This window comes from Schistocerca americana, chromosome 9, assembly GCF_021461395.2.
Source record: "Schistocerca americana isolate TAMUIC-IGC-003095 chromosome 9, iqSchAmer2.1, whole genome shotgun sequence".
Lineage (NCBI taxonomy): Eukaryota > Metazoa > Arthropoda > Insecta > Orthoptera > Acrididae > Schistocerca > Schistocerca americana.
In genome coordinates this window covers 192,784,771-192,805,407 of record NC_060127.1, presented here as the reverse complement: position 1 = coordinate 192,805,407, position 20,637 = coordinate 192,784,771, and the positions used below count along the sequence as shown (strand labels likewise).

Here is a 20,637-nt window from a genome sequence, read left to right as displayed (position 1 = left end):
TGACAGGTCTTAAGGATCCAACAGGATGACTCGCCAGGTGGGCTTTACGTCTTCAAGAGTATGACATTATCATAGTGTACAAAGGTGGAAGAAAACACCAAGATGCTGACTGTCTCTCAAGAAACACTGTGCAAGACCATAAAGAATTTAATGAAGATAGTAACTGTCTCACTGCACTCCAGGATCTCTCTGCTGAGCGGAAGAAGGACTCCAAGATATCTCAAATTATGCTTGCTTTATATCGGTGAGAGGATGTGAAAGGACAATTTAAGGTAGTTAATGGATTGCTTTGCAAGAAAAACTTTGATCCATTTGGAAAGAGGTGGCTACCAGTGATTCCTAAACACATGCGCTTAGATGTTCTACAGAAATTCCATGACACACCTGAGGCTGGACATTTAGGATTTATTAAGACATACGATAGAATCCGCAAGAGATGTTTCTGGACAGGTTTATTTAGGAGTGTCCGTCACTATGTGTTGCACTGTCCAGAGTGCCAGAGGAGAAAGGCAGTTCCTCAGAAACCACCTGGCTGACTCATATCAATTACACCATCTGAAACATCTTTCCATCATGTTGGGATTGAAATCTTCGGCCGATTTCCAATGTCTGCTAGTGGCAATAGATGGATTATTGTTTGCACTGATTATCTGACATTCTGTGCCATTACAAAAGCTGTGAAAACTGCCGAAGCATCCGAGGTAGCCAAATTCATCGTGGAAGATATTGGATTAAAACACGGTGCCCCAAGGTCATTAGTTACAGACAGAGAGAAAGTTTTTCAATCGAATCTTGTGACAGAGATAAACCATTGGTGCAACATTACTCATCACATGACGACTGCCTGCCATCCACAAATTAATGGGCTTACTGAACACCTTAATAAGACCTTTGCCAACATGCTATCAGTGTTCATCAATGTTGAGCAGAGCAATTGGGATGAGGTGCTACCTTTTGTGACGTTTGCTTACAACACCGCCAAACAAGACACCACAGGATTTACGCCATTTTTCCTGGTGCATGGACATCAGGCGACTACAACGATGGACACTGTTTTTCCGTTACATCCTGTTGATGTGGACGATGACTACATCGACCAGGTGTTAATCAGAGCTGAGGAAGCTCGGCAGTTAGCTCGACTCTGCACATTGCAGGCTCAAGAAAACGATCACCAAGTGTATGACGCCAGTGGCAAAAACAGTCAATACTGTCGCTGTACGATAGCGATGGAAATATTACCGATGATGGCGCAACTAAAGTGCAGTTACTAAATACAGTTTTCCATAATTCCTTCACGAAAGAAGACAAAGTAAATATTCCAGCATTTGAAACCAGAACAGCTGCTAGCATGAGTGACGTAAAAGTAAATATCTTAGGTGTTGCAAAACAACGCAAATCACTTAAGAAAGGCAAGTCTTCCGGTCCAGATGGTATACCAATCAGGTTCCTCTCAGATTAATGCAGACACAATAGTGCCTTTCTTAGCAATCATATACAACCGCTCGCTTGATGAAAGGTCTGCTAAAGACTGGAAAGTAGCACAGGTCACACCAATATTCAAGAAAGGAAATAGGAGTTAACCCATTGAATTTTAGACCCATATCACTGACCTCAATTTGCAGTAGGATTTTGGAGCATATACTGTACTCGAACATTATGAATCACCTTGAAGAAAATGACTTATTGATACATAACCAACATGGATTCAGAAAATATTGTTCTTGTGCAACACAGCTAGCTCTTTATTCCCATGAAGTAATGAGTGCTGTCGACAAGGGATCTCATATCAATTCCGTATTCCTAGATTTCCAGAAGGCTTTTGATACCTGACACACACAGTGGTTATGGTTACTACAAGCCACACCACAAGTTGGGAAACAGGGCCAAATTTCTAGTAGTTTACTGTCGAGTTGAGATTTTCACAAATGTTTTATTCGTATCTTACAGAAACTAGCAGTACAGCAATAAACAGCCTTTTAAACACGCCGCTAATTGCAATCAAGTAATTTATAGCAATACAACAATTTAAAAAAAAAGTTTTTTAAAGAAAAACACAGAAGCTAGCAGTTCGGCAATAAACAACCTTTTAAAACACATCGCTAATGGCAATCAAGTAATTTATAACAATACAACAGTTAAAATTTTTTTTAAAAAACACAGAAGCTAGCAGTACGGCAATAAACTACCCTTACAACACACTGCTAACGCCAATCAAAGTAATTTATAGCATCACAACAATTTTAAAAAATTTAAAGAAAATTAGTAAGCAGGCTACTAAAGTAAATACGGAACTTTGTTAATAAGGTACGGTGAGGTAGTGAAGCTATCAACACCACCATTAAAAAAATTAAACAGGTCTCAGCAAACACACAATTAATGGCAATAATAGGAATTTACAAACTTGGAGGAATTTAAAAATTTTTTAAACAAAAGTGTCCTGGAATATCATTAGAACATAACAGATATGACGGACCCGTGTAACACGGCCACAAATCACCCACTCAGGGATGCTTAGGCTAGACAGAATACTGACCAATTTAAATACTCCCGTAAACACAGTTTCCACTCTCAGGCTGGTCACTGCACCGACTTTTAGCCAGCAAAATCTTGTTATAAGATGGCTTAACTTGCTGACAGGTAACCTCGTGCAAGAAAACATTACACCACTCAGTCCTGAATGAGTGACCACATGATCAACCAACAAGAAGCATGAATTTACTCATAACCCGTGACAGAATAGCGAAACAATTAAACTGCCAAAACTACACCTCCCATCGGACAGTAACAAGAGGAGGAGGAAAGATCACTGTCTTCATTTACACCGGTGCCAGGGACAGGAAACCCAGTCGCCGGAGGCCAAAAGGCAGAAGAGACGCTGGTTACACAAAATTATTACTTAATGATTAAACCTTCCACGAACTTAACTTGCAATTATGCTCAAACAGGCAGTACACAACCTCCGATGACAAGGATCCACACATCCGACTGCGCATGCGTCGCCAGTGTACCTAACATGCCATGGTCACGTGACAACACACTCTGTCACTGGAGTTCACATCTTCTCAGATGAACTCGATACTGCTTTCCCGCTTGATTGTCCCGAACGAAGAGATTCACTGGACCCAATCGTCTCTCAATGGTACACGGCCCAATAAAACGAGGAGTCAATTTTCCCAGCCTGTTGACTCGTGCATCTGCCCCCCCCCCCCCCCCAAACTCCCCCCCTCCCCCTCCCCCCCCCCCCCACAGTAATTACGAATATAAACTTGATCACCAAGCTTGCCCTGAAACTGATGCCAACCCCTGTTATAACGAATGGCTTGTCTGTTACGAGCTCCGAGAATATTACATCTGGGCCTACCCCAGCTCTCCTTAATAAGCTGGGGAGTAATAACTGCCGGAATTAGGTCTTGAATCTTCCACAAATTAGTAAGGGGAGAATTAACAAGAAAAGTAAACATCAGAGGAGCAGGGGTTGCCTTGATGGATTCATGTTAAAGGTGAAACTAATCCACCAGAGATTTGAATCCCACTTCCTAGGAGAATCGTGATGGTAAATAATAAGAGCGGATTTCAAATTGTGGTTCACCCTTTCCGCAAAAGATCCCTGAGGGTAATATGGAGTTGTGGTAATATGCTGTATCCCGTTCTTGAAGGTAAACGTTCTAAACTGAGCCAAACGAAAAGCAGGAACATTATCGCTAACCAATTGTTTAGGCAGTCCCAATACATCGAAGATGTTGAGTAAATGAGCAATGGTAGCGACAGCATTTACACTTTGACTGGCTATAAGCCAAGTAAACCTAGAATATATTGATTACCCTGGTTAGTCTGGGGTAACGGATCCACATAATCGATGTACAATTTGTCCATAGGATAAGCCTCACGCTCCGAACTGAACAACCCTTGCCCAAATGCATTATTAGGCTTAGCAATACAGCGTTCCCAACACTGTGCTACCATCTGTCTTATATCTCGCTCCATACAAGGCCAAGTGAGAAATTCCTTCACTTTCTTTAATGTCTTATAGGTGCCTAAATGTCCCCGAGAACAGGCCAACACCATACAACTAAAATCCTCTTCCCCACTCTCCTGATTGTGATCAACGCTGGGTGAACTATCAAACATCTGACTTAGCATGTCAGCCACGACATTGTCAGTTCCCCTGATATGTTTAACAGTAAATCCCTGTTTTACGTGGGCGAGCCAAAACCCAACACAGTGCCTGATTATCAGTTTCAAGATCAAAGGGTTGATGCTCCAAATACAATCGATACTTTTCTAAGGCAAAGAGGACCGCCAACACCTCGCACTCATACACTGAATACTTGAGTTCAGCATTTGTTAACCAGCGCGACGCATATGCTAGCAGCTACCTCTGCCCGTCCCCTTCTTGGAGAAGAACTGCAGAAACCCCGGAGTTAGAAGTGTCAGTTTGCACAATAAACCTCTTACTAAAATCAGCAACGCACAATACCGGAGGATTGGCAATCGCTTCTTTGATCTGGCCGAAGGCTGCCTGCTGTGCGGTTCCCCATTCAAACTTAACTCCCTTCCGATGAAGTTCATTAAGGGGTGCCGTAAATTGAGCGAAGTGGGGGACAAAGCGCGCCTAAAATAATTAGCCATGCCAATAAATTTGGCTATTCCCCTTTTATCTCTAGGGGGTGATAGTGTTCTTAAGGCCTTTGTACGGTCCTGGTCAATACGTATACTTTGGCCCGATACCAGGTGTCCCAAAAACGAGACCTGCGGACGAGCAAAGTGACCTTTTCGGGTTTGACTGTCAAACCGGCACACTGCAGCCTAATGAATACCTGCCAGATATGCTCAAGATGTTCTTCAAATGACTTACTATAGATGACCAAGTCATCTAAATAGTTATACACACAAACCAAATCACCTAAGACATTTTCCAACAATCGCATCAATACAGCTGCCCCAGTAGCAAGACCAAAGGTAACCCTATTAAATTCAAACAGATTCCCATCTGTGCAAAAGGTGGTAACATGCTTACAGTCCTCCATTAGAGGAATTTGGTAATACCCCTGATTAAGATCAAGGAACGTGAACCAATTTGCACCCGCAGACCAAATGAATGAATTATCAAGGTCGGGAAGAGGAACCGACTCCAAAACCACCTTGTTATTCAGGTGACGATAATCAACAACAACTCTGAAGTCCTGCCCTTGATCCTTGGGCACAAGGAACAGCGGAGACGCGTAGGATGAAGTCGAGGGTCTAATGACTCCCTCTTCGAGCATTTTAGATATTTTAGACCTCAAAACCTTGACTTTAGGTGGTGACAAACGATAAGGAGACTGACTAACAGGAATCGGGTCACTAAGGCGAATCTTATACTCCTAGTCGACCACAGAGAAGCTGGGGAAAATCAAGACGAGAAGCCCACTCCACCGACAGATGCCCCAGATCAGACTTGCCTGCTTCGACCGCCAAGGCCTTAGGACCCGCACATTGCACCCGGTGCTTACATTCACAAAAACCAAACTTCAGTTCAGGCTTAAACTTAAAGAAAAAGGTATGCCCCGCACAATCCAAAACCAAACGAGTTTTATTAATAAAGTCACACCCAAGAATAAAGTTAGCCAACAATCCTTTCACCAAGGCAAAATATATGGGCCAAGAAAATTCTCCCATGGACAAACCCCCAGGAACCCATCCTTGCAGAGGTAACAGCTGCCCATCAGCCAAATGACATCTCTGAACCATGGATGGAATCGATCTAAGGCGAGTAATATGCGCAAACTCCAAGTACCAATGCAAATCCAACTAGGAAATAGAACTTCCGGAATCCAACATCTCACAGTGAGGTTCACCTCCCACACTACAGCAAATATATGGCAACGAGGAGATTGGGGCAGCAATCACTCGGGCACACCTGGCTCGATAACTCCGAGTTCCTCTTTTACCAACAACCTGGCATTCGAGGAGCACTACATTCCCTAACAAAATGCCCTATGCTTCCACATCTGAAACATTGTCGATCCTCCTGCTTATTCACATCGCTGCAAATTCCCCGTGTCTTCTTAACCTGTAGATCAGTTTGTGATAAATGCTTCCTACCCTCATCGGGCAGCCGGTTCTCAAGAGACAATGCTCAGATACTACCCACTGCCTCATCCAACTCCTGCCAATTGACAGGGTGCTGCCTGAAGACGAAATCAGATTTATCCACCGCTCGCATGCCTCTTAAAACTGTCGAAACCAGTTCTTCCTCTGAAAGCCCTACTAACAACGCCAATGACGCTAACCTGACTCTATCAATATACCGTCACAACCCCTCGTCCTTCCGTTGCTTACGCCAAATATAACTACACTCCAGCTGTTGCCGGAGTCCTCTGGTTAATTTTTTATCAATGACCCGCTGCCTTAACTGAGTTAAAGACAAACCTCCTTCCATTGCTTGCAAGATAAATTGCCTTAACTCATCTCCCGCTAATGGATACAAGAGCTCCAAGATCAGCTGATGAGAAACTCTCAATGCTTGTGCATGCTGTTCGAGCCGAACCAACAACCACAATAAATCTTCTATTTGTTCAGGATGATCTATACGTAACTCCCTGATATCCTTAAACAAATACATGATCAGATTAGGTAACTTGGAATATGCCGCCTGTCCGGCACTCACAGAGTCACACCCACCCTCACAACTCGTCCCATCACAGAACTCTAATTCCTCTCTTCACTCAGGGAGTCCCTTTCTTAGTTCCAAACAAGCACGCAAGATCAAGTTGCAATGCACTTATTCTCTCCTGCAACCCCACCCACGACTGCTTATCTGAGCCACTTAATTCAACTGACCCTAAATCACGTAACCGATTACCAAGTTGAGCTAACTGCTCCCACACCCTATCTAATTGTCTACCAATAGGGTGAGCATCCTCTAAGGATATAGTATCTCTGAGATGATCAACTGCCTCACCCAAGAATTTTGCTGCCGCCTTACACTCACCACTGACTTCCGGCGTGATGATCACTAGAGACGAAAGTGCAGACTGTAAACGCGCTACCAGCTCCGACACACTTCCTTCCGTGGGCTGCTGGTGGATGGCCAATTCATACAACAAATGTTCCCTCTTCAACAAGTTTATTCGAGGGCACTTTTGCTGTTCCATAATTACTAGGATGCTGAAACAGAACAAACTAATCAGCTTTTGCACCACACAAAGATATCAGACAATGAAACAATTTCTCGAACTCAACAGTAAGCAACTGACCAAGAGACCGTAACCACGCTCTGCTACCAGAGCTGACACACACAGTGGTTACGGTTACTGCAAGGCACACCGCAAGTTGGGAAATGGAAATTTCTAGTAGTTTACTGTCGAGTTGAGATTTTCACAAATGTTTTATTTGTATCTTACAGAAACTAGCAGTACGGCAATAAGCAGCCTTTTAAACATGCCGCTAATGGCAATCAAGTAATTTATAGCAATACAACAACTTTAAAAAAATTAAAGAAAATTAGTAAACAGGGTACTAAAGTAAATACAGAACTTTGTTAATAAGGTACGGTGAGGTAGTGAAGCTACCAACACCGCCATTAAAAAAATTAAACAGGTCACAGCAAACACACGATTAGTGGCAATAAAAGGAATTTACAAACTTGGAGGAATTTAAAAAAGAATAGCGAAACAATTAAACTGCCAAAACTACACCTCCCATCGGACAGTAATGAGAGGAGGAGGAAAGATCACTGTCATTTACACCGGTGTCAGGGATAGGAAACCCGGTCGCTGGAGGCCACAAGGCAGAAGAGACGCTAGTTACACAAAATTATTACTTAATGATTAAACTTTCCACAAATTTAACTTGCAATTATGCTCGAACAGGCAGTACATGACCGCCGATGGCAAGGATCCACACATCCAAATGTGCATGCGTCGCTAGCGTACCCAACACGCCATGGTCACGCGACAACATGCTCTGTCACCGGAGTTCACGTCTTCTCTGCAACGCTCCTTCATGTTAGGTGTCTCCTTTTAAACTCCAGTGTTGAAACAGAGGATGTAAAGAAGCTAGTTAACATCCCACTGAGGCGAAATGAACAGCAACTACTTGTGGGGCGATTCTGTATACAACCAACACGCGGGGAGCTCTTCCGTCAACTCGACCCACTCGTTACACACAAACGACATACATCACGTGGCGACTCCGTACAAACGACCATGCCTGGTCTGCGCTGGAGAGCCACACTGCCCTCCCGTCTCCACCACACTCTCTCTGCGCACCACACCCCTACTTCCGCGCCACCACGCGAGGTTACCACCTGTCAAAGATCTCACAAATGCAGATATCGATAGCCGAGGGAAAAGACAACCAAGCAGCCACATAATGACAGACAACATATCAAACAAACATGTCAGGGGAAGGAAAGGAAAACCAATGCAATCTAAACACAAAGTGTAGCACGAGTTGATACACGGCTCAATACCATTCCTTACAAATGACTATTAATCAAATTGCGTGCATATGGAGTATCATCTCAGTTGTGTGACTGGATTCGTGATTTCAAGTCATCGAGTAGAGCAGAAGTGATACCTGGCATTCCGCAAGGTAGTGTCATAGGCCCTCTGCTGGTCCTGATTTATATAAATGATCTAGGTGATAATCTGAGAAGCCTCCGTAGATTGTTTGCAGATGATGCTGTAATTTACTGTCTAGTAAAATCATCAGATGATCAATTCCAATTACAAAATGATCTAGAGAGAATTTCTGTATGGTGCAAAAAGTGGTAATTAGCATTAAACAAAGAAAATTGTGAGGTCATCCACATGGGTACTAAAAGAAATCTGATAAATTTTGTGTACACGATAAATAGCACAATCTAAGGGCTGTCAATTTGACTAAATACCTAGGAATTACAATTACAAGCAACTTAAATTGGAAAGACCACATAGATAATATTGTGGGGAGGGCGAAACAAAGACTGCGCTTTATTGACAGAACACTTAGAAGATGCGACAAACCCACTAAAGAGACCGCCTACATTACACTTGTCTGTCCTCTGCTGGAATATTGCTGCATGGTATGGTATTCTTACCAGGTGGGATTGATGGAGGACATTGAAAAAGTGCAAAGAAGGGCAGCTCATTTCATGTTATCGCGCAATAGGTGTGAGAGTATCACTGATAAGATATATGAGTTGGGGTGGCAGTCACTGAAACAAAGGCAGTTTTCTTTGTGGCGAGAACTATTTTCGAAATTTCAATCACCAACTTTCTCTTCAGAATGCGTAAATATTTTGTTGACTCCCACCTACGTAGGGAGAAATGATCATTATAATAAAATAAGAGAAACCAGAGCTCGAACAGAAAGATTTAGGTGTTCCTTTTCCCCATGCTCCATTTGAGAATGGAATGGTGGAGAAGCAGTATGAAACTGGTTTGATGAACCCTCTGTCAGGTACACAAGTGTGAATTGCGGAGTAACCATGTAGATGTAGATGTAGTCGCGAGCCACTGCCCTGTTGTATACCAGCCTGGTGACCTCGTCTGGATCTTCACTCCTGTATGGAAAGTTGGTCTCTCTGAGAAGCTCCTCAGGCGCTACTTTGCACCTTATAAGGTTGCAAGACAGTTGTGTGGTGTTACTTATGAAGTTGAAGATTTTGACCCCCACACAAGACAACGAAAGATCAGAGATGCAGTCCATATCCTTCGAATGAAGCCCTACAAGGATCCTGCAACCCAGGGTAAATTCGAATCTCCAGCGACAGGCAGCAAGCAGAAAGATGATGATAAGCGTAGCGGCAAAGGAAGTTCTAAGAAGATCACCACCAGGGCGAGCATCAGTCATTGGGAGTCGGAGTATGCAGGACTGATGACTCATTCCCGGGATAGGAGGATGTAACACCGAGACGCTGTTCTGTTAACGAGGGAGCAGTCTCACAGAAGACGCTGCGTAGCACTGTGGCGTAGTGGTTCTGATACTAAACTGATGCATGGAGGGTCGTAAGTTTGAAACTCACCTGGACTGTACAATTTTAATTTCTATATTTGGTTTGAGTACATTCTAGAAGTATCCACAAATGTCAAGAATCATTGTACTGGAATGTTCTGTAGCTGTATATATACTGTATGTGTTCTGGCTGAGGCAGTTCGCTCGGCGCTCTTGTGTGTGCAAGTGCTGAATAAACCTTTGTTAAGTGAAGTTAGTGTTCGTCATTCATCTAATTACACCTTCTTCTACGTGACAATATAAAAGGCAATGTCCTGACTGAGTGACTGACTCACTGACTCATCATCGACCCACCAAATCCCCTGAGGATGGAAACTGAAAATTCTGAGAAGTTGTGGATCTTATACTGTAGGCTTCGTTTAAGAATGGATTTTTCAAAATTCCAACTCAAAGAGGGTAAAATAGGAATGAAGAGCTTTTTTGAAAATGTCACTATTAAGGCAATTTTGAAGCTAGACTTAGGAAAACTGGTATTTTGTTTCTCAGTTAGAAATAAAGAAATACATGTTTCAGCATTTTTGGAAATTTAACCCTTTAGAGGTGAAATAAGGGGTGAAAGCTTTTTTTTTTTTTTTTTTTTTTTTTTAAAAATGTCATTATTAAAGAACTATTAAAGCATTTTTAAAGCTACATCTATGAACATTGGTATTTGACTTCTCAGTTACAAATAAAAAAGTACGTGCTTTACTGTTTTTAGAAATCGAACCCCTCGGGGGGGTGGAATAGGGGATGTTCCTTTTCACAGTATTGTTTTATTATGAAAGCATTTTTAAAGCTAAATCTATGAAATTTTAAATTTACATTCTTAGAAATAAAAAAAAATGTGTTTCACTGTTTTTGGAAATTCAACACCAGTGGAGGTGAAATGGAGGATGGAAGATTTTGCAAGCCTTTTTGATGCTAAAACTATGAAAATCTGTATTTGTCTTTTCTGTTAGAAATAAAACACATTCATGTCACTGGTTTTGGGAAGTCAACCCCTTAGGCAGTGAAATAGGGGCAAAACATTTTATGAAAGTATTTCATTGCAAAAGCATTTTTAAAGCTAAAGCTTTGAAACTAGTATTTGGGTAGAGATGAAAAAATACGTGTTTCACTGTTTTGGGAAATTCATACCTTTGGGGGGGTTTGAAATAGGGTCAGACCGATTCACTGACTCATCATCAGGCATCATTTAAGAAGGGAGTGTCTGAAATCCCACTCCTAAAAGTGTGAAATAAGGGATGAAAGGCTTTTTGAAAGTATGTCACTGTTAATGGAATTTTGAAGCTAGAACTGAGAAAACTGTTATTTGGTTTTTCAGTCAGGAAATTAAAAAAAATATATATGTTTCAACGTTTTTGGAAATTTAACTACTAGGGGAGTAAAATGGGAAGTGAAAGGTTTATTATTATTATTTTTACTAAAGAACTACCAAAGAAATTTCAATGCTATGTCTATGATAACTGGTATTTGACTTCTTTGTTAGATTATTAAAAAAAAAAAAAAAAAAAAAAAAGGTGTTTCAGTGGTTCTGGAAATTCACCCCCTGAGAGGGTGTAATAGGGGATGAAAATTTTTAAGAAAACATTTCATTACATTAAAAAATTTTTGAAGCTAAATTTATGAGAATTGGTATTTCGCTTCTTGATTAGGCAATGGAAGTTGCCGTGAAAATATCTCTACAAGAATGCAAAAGTTAAGATTTCAAAAACTTTGGACATGAGCTACCAGAATTGCTTTTTTGCCAGAAGTACATTTGGAAAACACCACGCTCATATGGAGTTAATTAGGATGTAAAGCTTAGAATATGTTGTAATTTGTGTACAATGTAAAAATTTGATTAAATAAGAACAAAAAAAATCTCTGCTGGCCATACAGTCTATACTAGCTAGTCACATTACAATAATTTCTTGTTCTGTCTGCCTTCCCATTCTTTATTACTGTGTACACACACAGATGACATTTTAGGCACTGTCCCAGAGATTTTTGTATTGGTAGGTGATGGCTGGTCACAGAAAATCAAGTGATGTTATGCTTGTGCAGAAATAACTGAAGAATTTCACTGTGTTTATGCAGCATGTTATTAATTGCTGCATAGGATGGTAGGGTTTTAGTTTTGCATGTCGGTATTCTGGTTGCTGTGAGTTTATTTATCAATTGCCATTTTTTATTTGTAGTTCACTGTTACTATTAGAGTTTAAATATTGTCATTTGGAGATAGTGAGTGAAGCTGTTGATGCTAGAAAATGGAGTGACAAGTGAAGAGAAAGTGGAACATTTCTGACATATTCTTCTGTTTCAATAGAGGGTGTAGCAGCAGTAGAGGTAGCCAGAAACATTTTCAGTGTGTATGGAGATAATGTGTTAATTCACAATGATCCACATCAGTGAACTTGTGAACTGGTAGATGTGATGAAATGTGAACATTCCACCATCATGTGACATTTGCATGCAGTGGGGAAGGTTAAAAAATTGGTTGTATGGATACTGTATTCTCTAAGCTAAAATCACAAAACTCAGTGGGTGGCCATATATACATCTCTGCTTGCTTTTCATCAATTGGCTTGTGAACAACACAAACCATTCCTATCCTGTATCGTTACTGGTAACGAGAAATGGTGTCTTTATGCTAATGTAAGAACTGGAATGGAATGATTGAGCCTAAACAAAGCAGCAACTCCCTGTACAAAAGATCTGTGCACATCTGTAAAAGATAATGTTATGCATCTGATGGAACTGTGACAGTGTGGTGTCCTATGAATTGATTCCCTGAGTTGTAATTGTCACGCTGACATTTATTGTCAACAACTGTCTTGCAGACACAATCCAACTGGAAAGGCTGCACGAGGTGATTCTACTCGACGATAATGCCTGTGCGCATTCTGCTAGATTGGAAAAAATAAAAATAAAAAAAAAAATTAAAAAAAATGTACAAGTGTTGGGTTGGGAAGTCATTCCACACCCGCATTATTCAGCTAATCTCGCACTCTCAAATTTTCACCTTTTCTGCTGTTTGCCGAACAGCATTCAAGGAACATCCTTTCTGAACGAAAATGCACCCTGTACACAGCTCGATGAGTTCTTCGCCTCAAAATCACGAGATTCCTACAGTTGCAGAATCGAAAAGATAGCCAGCATTGGCAGACTAGTAAATAGTGAAAGAGACTGTATTATTAATGACAAAAGTCTCTTGTTGTGTGTACCTGTTGTGTCCATTAAACTTACAAGAAAATGCTACAAATGTATGCATCAGACAAGTACCTGAAAAAAAGGAAACAATTAATTGCAGAACTATATTTTTTGAGGTGACAGTTGCAGCGTAAAAGCTACCCCTCGTCTTCCTCCTGCAGCATAACATTTCAAATCATCGCATTTACTACCTGTCATCAGTGAGAGTGCCCTGCGGAATCATAGTGTTCGTGTGTCATATCGTGAAGGGGATTCCATTTGAATTTGTCACCAGTTTATATTTCTTTCATTTTGCAGACGAAGGAGGACGAGCTTACAAAAGTTCGCAATGAGCTCTCGAAAGCTTCCAAACTGCAAGATAGCTACCTGAAAAAAGCCCAGCATATGGACCAACTACGAGGCTACGCAGAACAGAAGAAGGCAAAAGCCATGGAGACTTTGGCACTGGTGCAGCGGGATATGGAGGCTGCCAGGAAGCAGGCAATTCAGGACAAGCGCACAATCGAGAACGTGACGCGCCAGAAGGAAATACTCAAGAACAACCTGCTGAAGCAGTCCAGTAAGTTGCTGAAAATGTGACATCAGCTTTCAGAGTAACATTGTTGCCGTTAGATTATATCTGGGATAGTACATGCCATAGACCCGATAGCAAAGGCATTCTCAGAAATGTGTAGCTTCGACATAGATTAAGACAAATTTATTACCTAAATGGACAAATATTAGTTGATCAAAGACAAAATAAACCTTCCCATTGCATAGCTTCATCTTCCCTCCCACCTCCACGATCCTAATCAGCATTTCCCCCAAGGGTACTTAATTATTTGCTGTATGCATGAGGACCGTTCAATAATTAAAACAGAGAAACTGTATTTTTCAAAATGAGACTTTTACATTGAGGTGAAAAAAGTCATGGGATTCCTCCTAATATTGTGTCAGAGCTCCTTTTACCTGGCGTAGTGCTGCAGCTCTACATAGCATGGACTCAACAAGTTGTTGGAAGTCCCTTGCAGAAATGCTGAGCCATGCTGCCTCAGTGTTCCCGGAACAGAATTTTGTGCTCAAACTGACTTATCGATTATGTGTCATAAATGTTTGGTGGGATTCATGCTGGCTGGTCTGGGAAGCCAAATCATTCCCTCAAATTGTCCAGAATGGTCTTCAAACCAGTCATGAATAATTATGTCTCAGTGATGCTGCACATTGTCATTCATAAAAATTCCATCATTGGTCTGAACACAGAGTCCTCAAATGACAGCAAATGATTTCCAAGTAGCCAGACATAATCATTTCCAATCAATGATTGGTTCAGTTGGACCAGAGGACCCAGTCTGTTCCATGTAAACACAGCCCACACAATTATGTGGAGCCCCACCAGCTTGCACAGTACTTTGTTAACAACTTGGGTCCATGGCTTCGTGCGGTCTGTGCCTCACTCAAACACTACTAATTGCTCTTACTAATTGAAATTGGGACTATCTCACAAGGCCACAGCTTTCCAGTTGTCTACGGTCTAATCAATACGGTCACGAGTCCAGGAGAGGCACTGTGAGCGATGTCGTGCTGTTAGCAAAGGCACTTATGTCAGTCGTCTGCTGCCGTAGCCCATTAATGCCAGATTTTGCCACACTGTCCTAATGGATACTTTCTTCATATGTTCCACATTGATTTCTGTGTTTATTTCATGCAGTACTGCTTGTCAAAAGATTGGGAATTCTTACAACAGCCTCACAGTACATTTACTCACTAATGAAATTTGTTCTCAACAACATGGACCAGTTTAAAAATGACAGTGACATTCATGATTATAATACCAGAAAAAAGAAGGACTTGCACTATCCTTTACTCAAGCTATTGTTGGCACAGAAAGGGGTAAAATAGGCTGCTATAAAAAATTTTGGCAAATTACCAGATTAAATAAAATGTCTGACAGATAGCAGTAATAGCTTCAAAAATAAATTGAAATCATATTTCCTTGACAACTCCTTCTATACAATAGATTAATTCTTGAATAGGAATAAATAAATCTATAAATACAGTGTATATACATGTTGTGCAATTGAAGGGAATGGGGTAAATAATAGAAATATTAATCATTAACACTGTACAGTAATATATATATATATATATATATATATATATATATATATATATATATATATATATATATATATATATATATATATATATATATATATATATATATAAAAAAAACAAAGATGAGGTGACTTACCGAACGAAAGCGCTGGCAGGTCGATAGACACACAAACATACACACAAAATTCTAACTTTCGCAACAAACTGTTACCTCATCAGGAAAGAGGGAAGGAGAGGGAAAGACGAAAGGATGTGGGTTTTAAGGGAGAGGGTAAGGAGTCATTCCAATCCCGGGAGCGGAAAGACTTACCTTAGGGGGAAAAAGGGACGGGTATACACTCGCACACACACACACATATCGATCCACACATATACAGACACAAGCAGACATAAGCACTGGTAGATAGACACAATAAAAAACACACAACACACACACACACACACACATACACAAATTTCACTCTTTCGCAACCCACGGTTGCTTCATCAGGAAAGAGGGAAGGAGAGGGAAAGACGAAAGGATGTGGGTTTTAAGGAAGAGGGTAAGGAGTCATTTCCAATCCCAGGAGTGGAAAGACTTACCTTAGGGGGAAAAAGGGGCACGCACACACACACACACACACACACACACACACACATACCCATCTGCACATATACAGACACAGGCAGACATATGTAAAGGCAAAGAGTTTGGCCAGAGATGTCAGTCGAGGCGGAAGTACAGAGGCAAAGATGTTGTTGAGTGACAAGTGATGTATGAGGGGCGGCAACTTGAAATTAGCAGAGGTTGAGGCCTGGTGGGTAACGGGAAGAGAGGATATATTGAAGGGCAAGTTCTCATCTCCGGAGTTCTGACAGGTTGGTGTCAGTGGGAAGTATCCAGATAGCCCGGATGGTGTAACACTGTGCCAAGATGTGCTGGCCGTGCACCAAGGCATGTTTAGTCACAGGGTGATCCTCATTACCAACAAACACTGTCTGCCTGTGTCCATTCATGTGAATGGACAGTTTGTTGCTGGTCATTCCCACATATAGAAGGCTTCACAGTGTAGGCAGGTCAGTTGTTAAATCCTGTGGGTGCTTTCACACGTGGCTCTGCCTTTGATCGTGTACACCTTCCGGATTACAGGACTGGAGTAGGTGGTGGTGGGAGGGTGCATGGGATAGGTTTTACACCAGGGGCGGTTACAAGGATAGGAGCCAGAAGGTAGGGAAGGTGGTTTGGGGATTTCACAGGGATGAACCAAGAGGTTACGAAGGTTAGGTGGACGGCGGAAAGACACTCTTGGTGGAGTGGGGAGGATTTCATGAAGGATGGATCTCATTTCAGGGCAGGGTTTGAGGTAGTTGTATCCCTGCTGGAGAGCCACATTCAGAGTCTGATCCAGTCCCGGAAAGTATCCTGTCACAAGTGGGGCACTTTTGGGGTTCTTCTGTGGGAGGTTCTGGGTTTGAGGGGATGAGGAAGTGGCTCTGGTTATTTGCTTCTGTACCAGGTCGGGAGGGTAGTTGCGGGATGCGAAAGCTGTTTTCAGGTTGTTGGTGTAATGGTTCAGGGATTCAGGACTGGAGCAGATTTGTTTGCCACGAAGACCTAAGCTGTAGGGAAGGGACTGTTTGATGTGGAATGGGTGGCAGCTGTCATAATGGAGGTACTGTAGCTTGTTGGTGGGTTTGATGTGGATGGACGTGTGAAGCTGTCCATTGGACAGATGGAGGTCAATGTCGAGGAAAGTGGCATGGGATTTGGAGTAGGACCAGGTGAATCTGATGGAACTAAAGGGGTTGAGGTTGGAGAGGAAATTCTGGAGTTCTTCTTCACTGTGAGTCCAGATCATGACAATGTCATCAATAAATCTGTACCAAGCTTTGGGTTTGCAGGCCTGGGTGACCAAGAAGGCTTCCTCTAAGCAACCCATAAATAGGTTGGTGTATGAGGGGGCAATCCTGGTACCCATGGCTGTTCCCTTTAATTGTTGGTGTGTCTGGCCTTCAAAAGTGAAGAAGTTGAGAGTTAGGATGAAGCTGGCTGAGGTGATGAGGAAAGAGGTTTTAGGTAGGGTGGCAGGTGATTGGCATGAAAGGAAGTGCTCCATCGCAGTGAGGCCCTGGATGTGCGGGATATTTGTGTATAGGGAAGTGGCATCAATGGTTACAAGGATGGTTTCCAGGGGTAACAGATTAGATAAGGATTCCAGGCATTCGAGAAAGTGGTTGGTGTCTTTGATGAAGGATGGGAGACTGCATGTAATGGGTTGAAGGTGTTGATCTATGTAGGCAGAGATACGTTCTGTGGGGGCTTGGCAACCAGCTACAATGGGGCGACCGGGATGTTTGGGTTTGTGAATTTTAGGATGTAGGTAGAAGATAGGGGTGCGGGGTGTCGGTGGGGTCAGGAGGATGATGGAGTGAGGTGAAAGGTTTTGTAGGGGGCCTAAGGTTCTGAGGATTCCTTGAAGCTCCACCTGGACATCAGGAATGGGATTACCTTGGCGAACTTTGTATGTTGTCTGAAAGCTGATGCAGTCCCTCAGCCACATACTCCCGACGATCAAGTACCATGGTCGTGGAACCCTTGTCAGCCGGAAGAGTGACGATGGATCGGTCAGCTTTCAGATCATGGATAGAATGGGCTTCAGCTGTGGTGATGTTGGGAGTAGGATTAAGGTTTTTGAAGAAAGATTGAGAGGCAAGGCTGGAAGTGAGAAATTCCTGGAAGGTTTGGAGAGGCTGATTTTGAGGAAGAGGAGGTGGGTCCCACTGTGACGGAGGACGGAACTGTTCCAGGCAGGGTTCAATTTGGATAGTGTCTTGGGGAGTTGGAGCATTACTACTGAATTGGGGTGTTGTGGTTCCAGATTGTGTTGACTAGAATTTTGAGGTTTTGGGGGCAGTGGAGCTGGAAGTGGGAGATTTAGTAGATGGGAGAGACTGGGTCTGTGTACAATGAGAGGAAGTGGTGGAATCAACCAGAAGCAGCACGACAGTTTTCAGCATTAAGTTTTTTGCGAATTCTAAAGCCTATTCTTTCAGTATTGCACCTGAAATAGGTACATTAGCTACACGCTATTGCTGAAACCGAGTCTGTAGGCATTTTTCTGCACATGGAAATTTTCCATACTGAATATGCATCAGTTTCTCACTACTTGTCCTGGCTTTTGAAGCTCTGGATCATATCTGCATTTAATTTGCCAGTATGGTAGTTAAGGTGGAATACGGGATTTTGAGACAGTCTGCAATGCTCACTTTATGTTCACTAGAACTTTTTGCACATCTTCAATTATATTTACTATCTCCTGCGTGGAAAGATATCTTCTTTTATTTTGTGATGAACTCGTCATTTTCACTTGCACAAAAATTAGAAACTACACTTAAGAATTGAATTCACCAATTACAAAAACACTCCTAGTTTCACTCACTGTGCTATCCACCTGCTTACACTACTGTCAAGTGTCACTGGTACATATTGTGTGACTGTTGGACCGCGGGCCACATTCCCTCCACATTACACGATGCCATCGAGAAGTGCTGCTCCACATCGCTTGTGCATTCGAAGTTCACGGGGCGCACAATGTCATGCCACCACTGAGAACAGGTGCAGCTGTTGCTGTGTGCAAATTTGGTGCTGGCACTACTGCTGCTGTTTTCGCTGACATCTCATGCTGACAGTTCGTGAGCAGCTACGCGCTGCTCAGCCAGCAACCTTGAGTGGTGTGTGAAGGCCGCTGTAGGGAGCAGTGTTCCAAGTTATACAGTTTGAAACTGACTACCACAGTGTCACCATGTGTACTGTAGCTAAGGTCTCAGTAATAAGTGCAAGACAGCAAAGCAAAGTCGCTGGCCACACCATATACAAAACGTTTTGAGAGAATTTCTCAGTCTTCGTAATGCATAAGTGCAACAAAAATAATAGTGTAAAATTGCGGAAAAATATGAATGGAAGACTTGAACGTGGAATAACTTTGCATGCAAATCGAAAAAGTGCACAGTACACAGTGTAAAAGTGCAAAAGACGTAGAGCTGAGAACATATAAATGTGACCAGAATGAGATTTTCACTCTGCAGCGGAGTGTGCGCTGATAAATAAATGTGGTTTCACTGTAACATGGTGCATATGACACGGGAGATCCGTGAAAAACCCAGGAATTTTTTCATCTGGTAGAAAACTGGGAAAAACCTGGGAATTTTTTTAGAATTCCGTGATTTTTTTTGTTCTTTTTTTGTTTTTTGGGGGTGGGGGGAAGTAGGGGGTAGTGGTGCCAAATTCATAGTCTTGCAGAAAAAAACCTCATTTAACAAAGCGTCTGGTATCCAGCACACATTGGTGTATCGATTATTCATATGATTTTGAAAAGTATCCCTGTTGGTTTTTGAACATTTTTGAGCATATTCTAAGTTTATTTCTGAATGAATCGTAAGTTGATTTTTGAATGAGTGCATAGTGTACATCATGTCTCTACCAGCGGAATCCTCCTCATGTCTAGAAATAAACTTTCCTGCAGACAGAAGGGGTCGGGGAACAGGGACATCACACATATTATGGAAAAATATGACGATTCCAAATTTATATAAAAATTTCATACTACTGCTTTTCGATCTCTTGCTTGAGAAGCTGGAGCATATGAATGAAATGTGAATCTATTACCTAACTTAAAACTTATTACTTGTAGTAGGCCTAATAGACATTTGATATTGGTACTTCATGAATTATATTCTGTCGTGTTAAAAAAAGGCGACCATTTGTGCCAAAACAGTCTCGTTTATTTGGTGTGTGTTACAATTGCTGCAATATTAGACAGGGCTATTTCATTTTATCTAGCAGACAGTGACAAAATGCATGTAATCAGATTGAGAAACCACACCAGTCTTGGGTACTGTTTGTGTTAACAGCTTTTTCAGTATTAGACAAAGACATTTTGTTTTTTGATGTAGCAAAACGTTTGATGAAGTTTGAGGAGGTAATAGATGCTTTCGCAGAACGGAAAGCATGCCATATAAAGCTGTAGCAAGGTTAGAGAAAAAAATAAGCTAGGACTTCAGGATTGAAAAATGTGTACTTTCTTGTCACTTGTCTTTATTGGTTTTATGTATCGATATTTAATTTTATGTTACACAAAAAAGCAAGTTATTAGCTAATATACAATAAAGAGTGCAAATTTTCTGAATAGTTCTTGTTCTCCTGGTTACAAATAATCCCATCCAATATTAATTGCGAGTTTTTTTTTTTTAAAAGAAAAAGAAAAAGAGGAGCTGTATGTCAAACTGGCCACCTGGGAGCAGGAGAGGTACCACAGGACATTTTAATTTCTACTGTCCTGAATATAGTTTGATTACATCCATTACAAAATGTTGTTGTTGTTGTGGTCTTCAGTCCAGAGACTGGTTTGATGC

At 41.7% G+C, this 20,637-nt stretch overlaps 1 protein-coding gene across 1 annotated transcript in view; it reads left to right on the top strand.

Moving 5' to 3' along the window:
- LOC124550809 (cilia- and flagella-associated protein 58-like) overlaps positions 1 to 20,637 on the top strand; it is a 281,635-nt gene that overhangs the window by 60,038 nt on the left and 200,960 nt on the right. Inside the window, exon 9 of the mRNA XM_047125536.1 lies at positions 13,450 to 13,711. Coding sequence (XP_046981492.1) covers positions 13,450 to 13,711 — 262 coding nt within the window. The remainder of the gene's footprint in view (positions 1 to 13,449; positions 13,712 to 20,637) is intronic.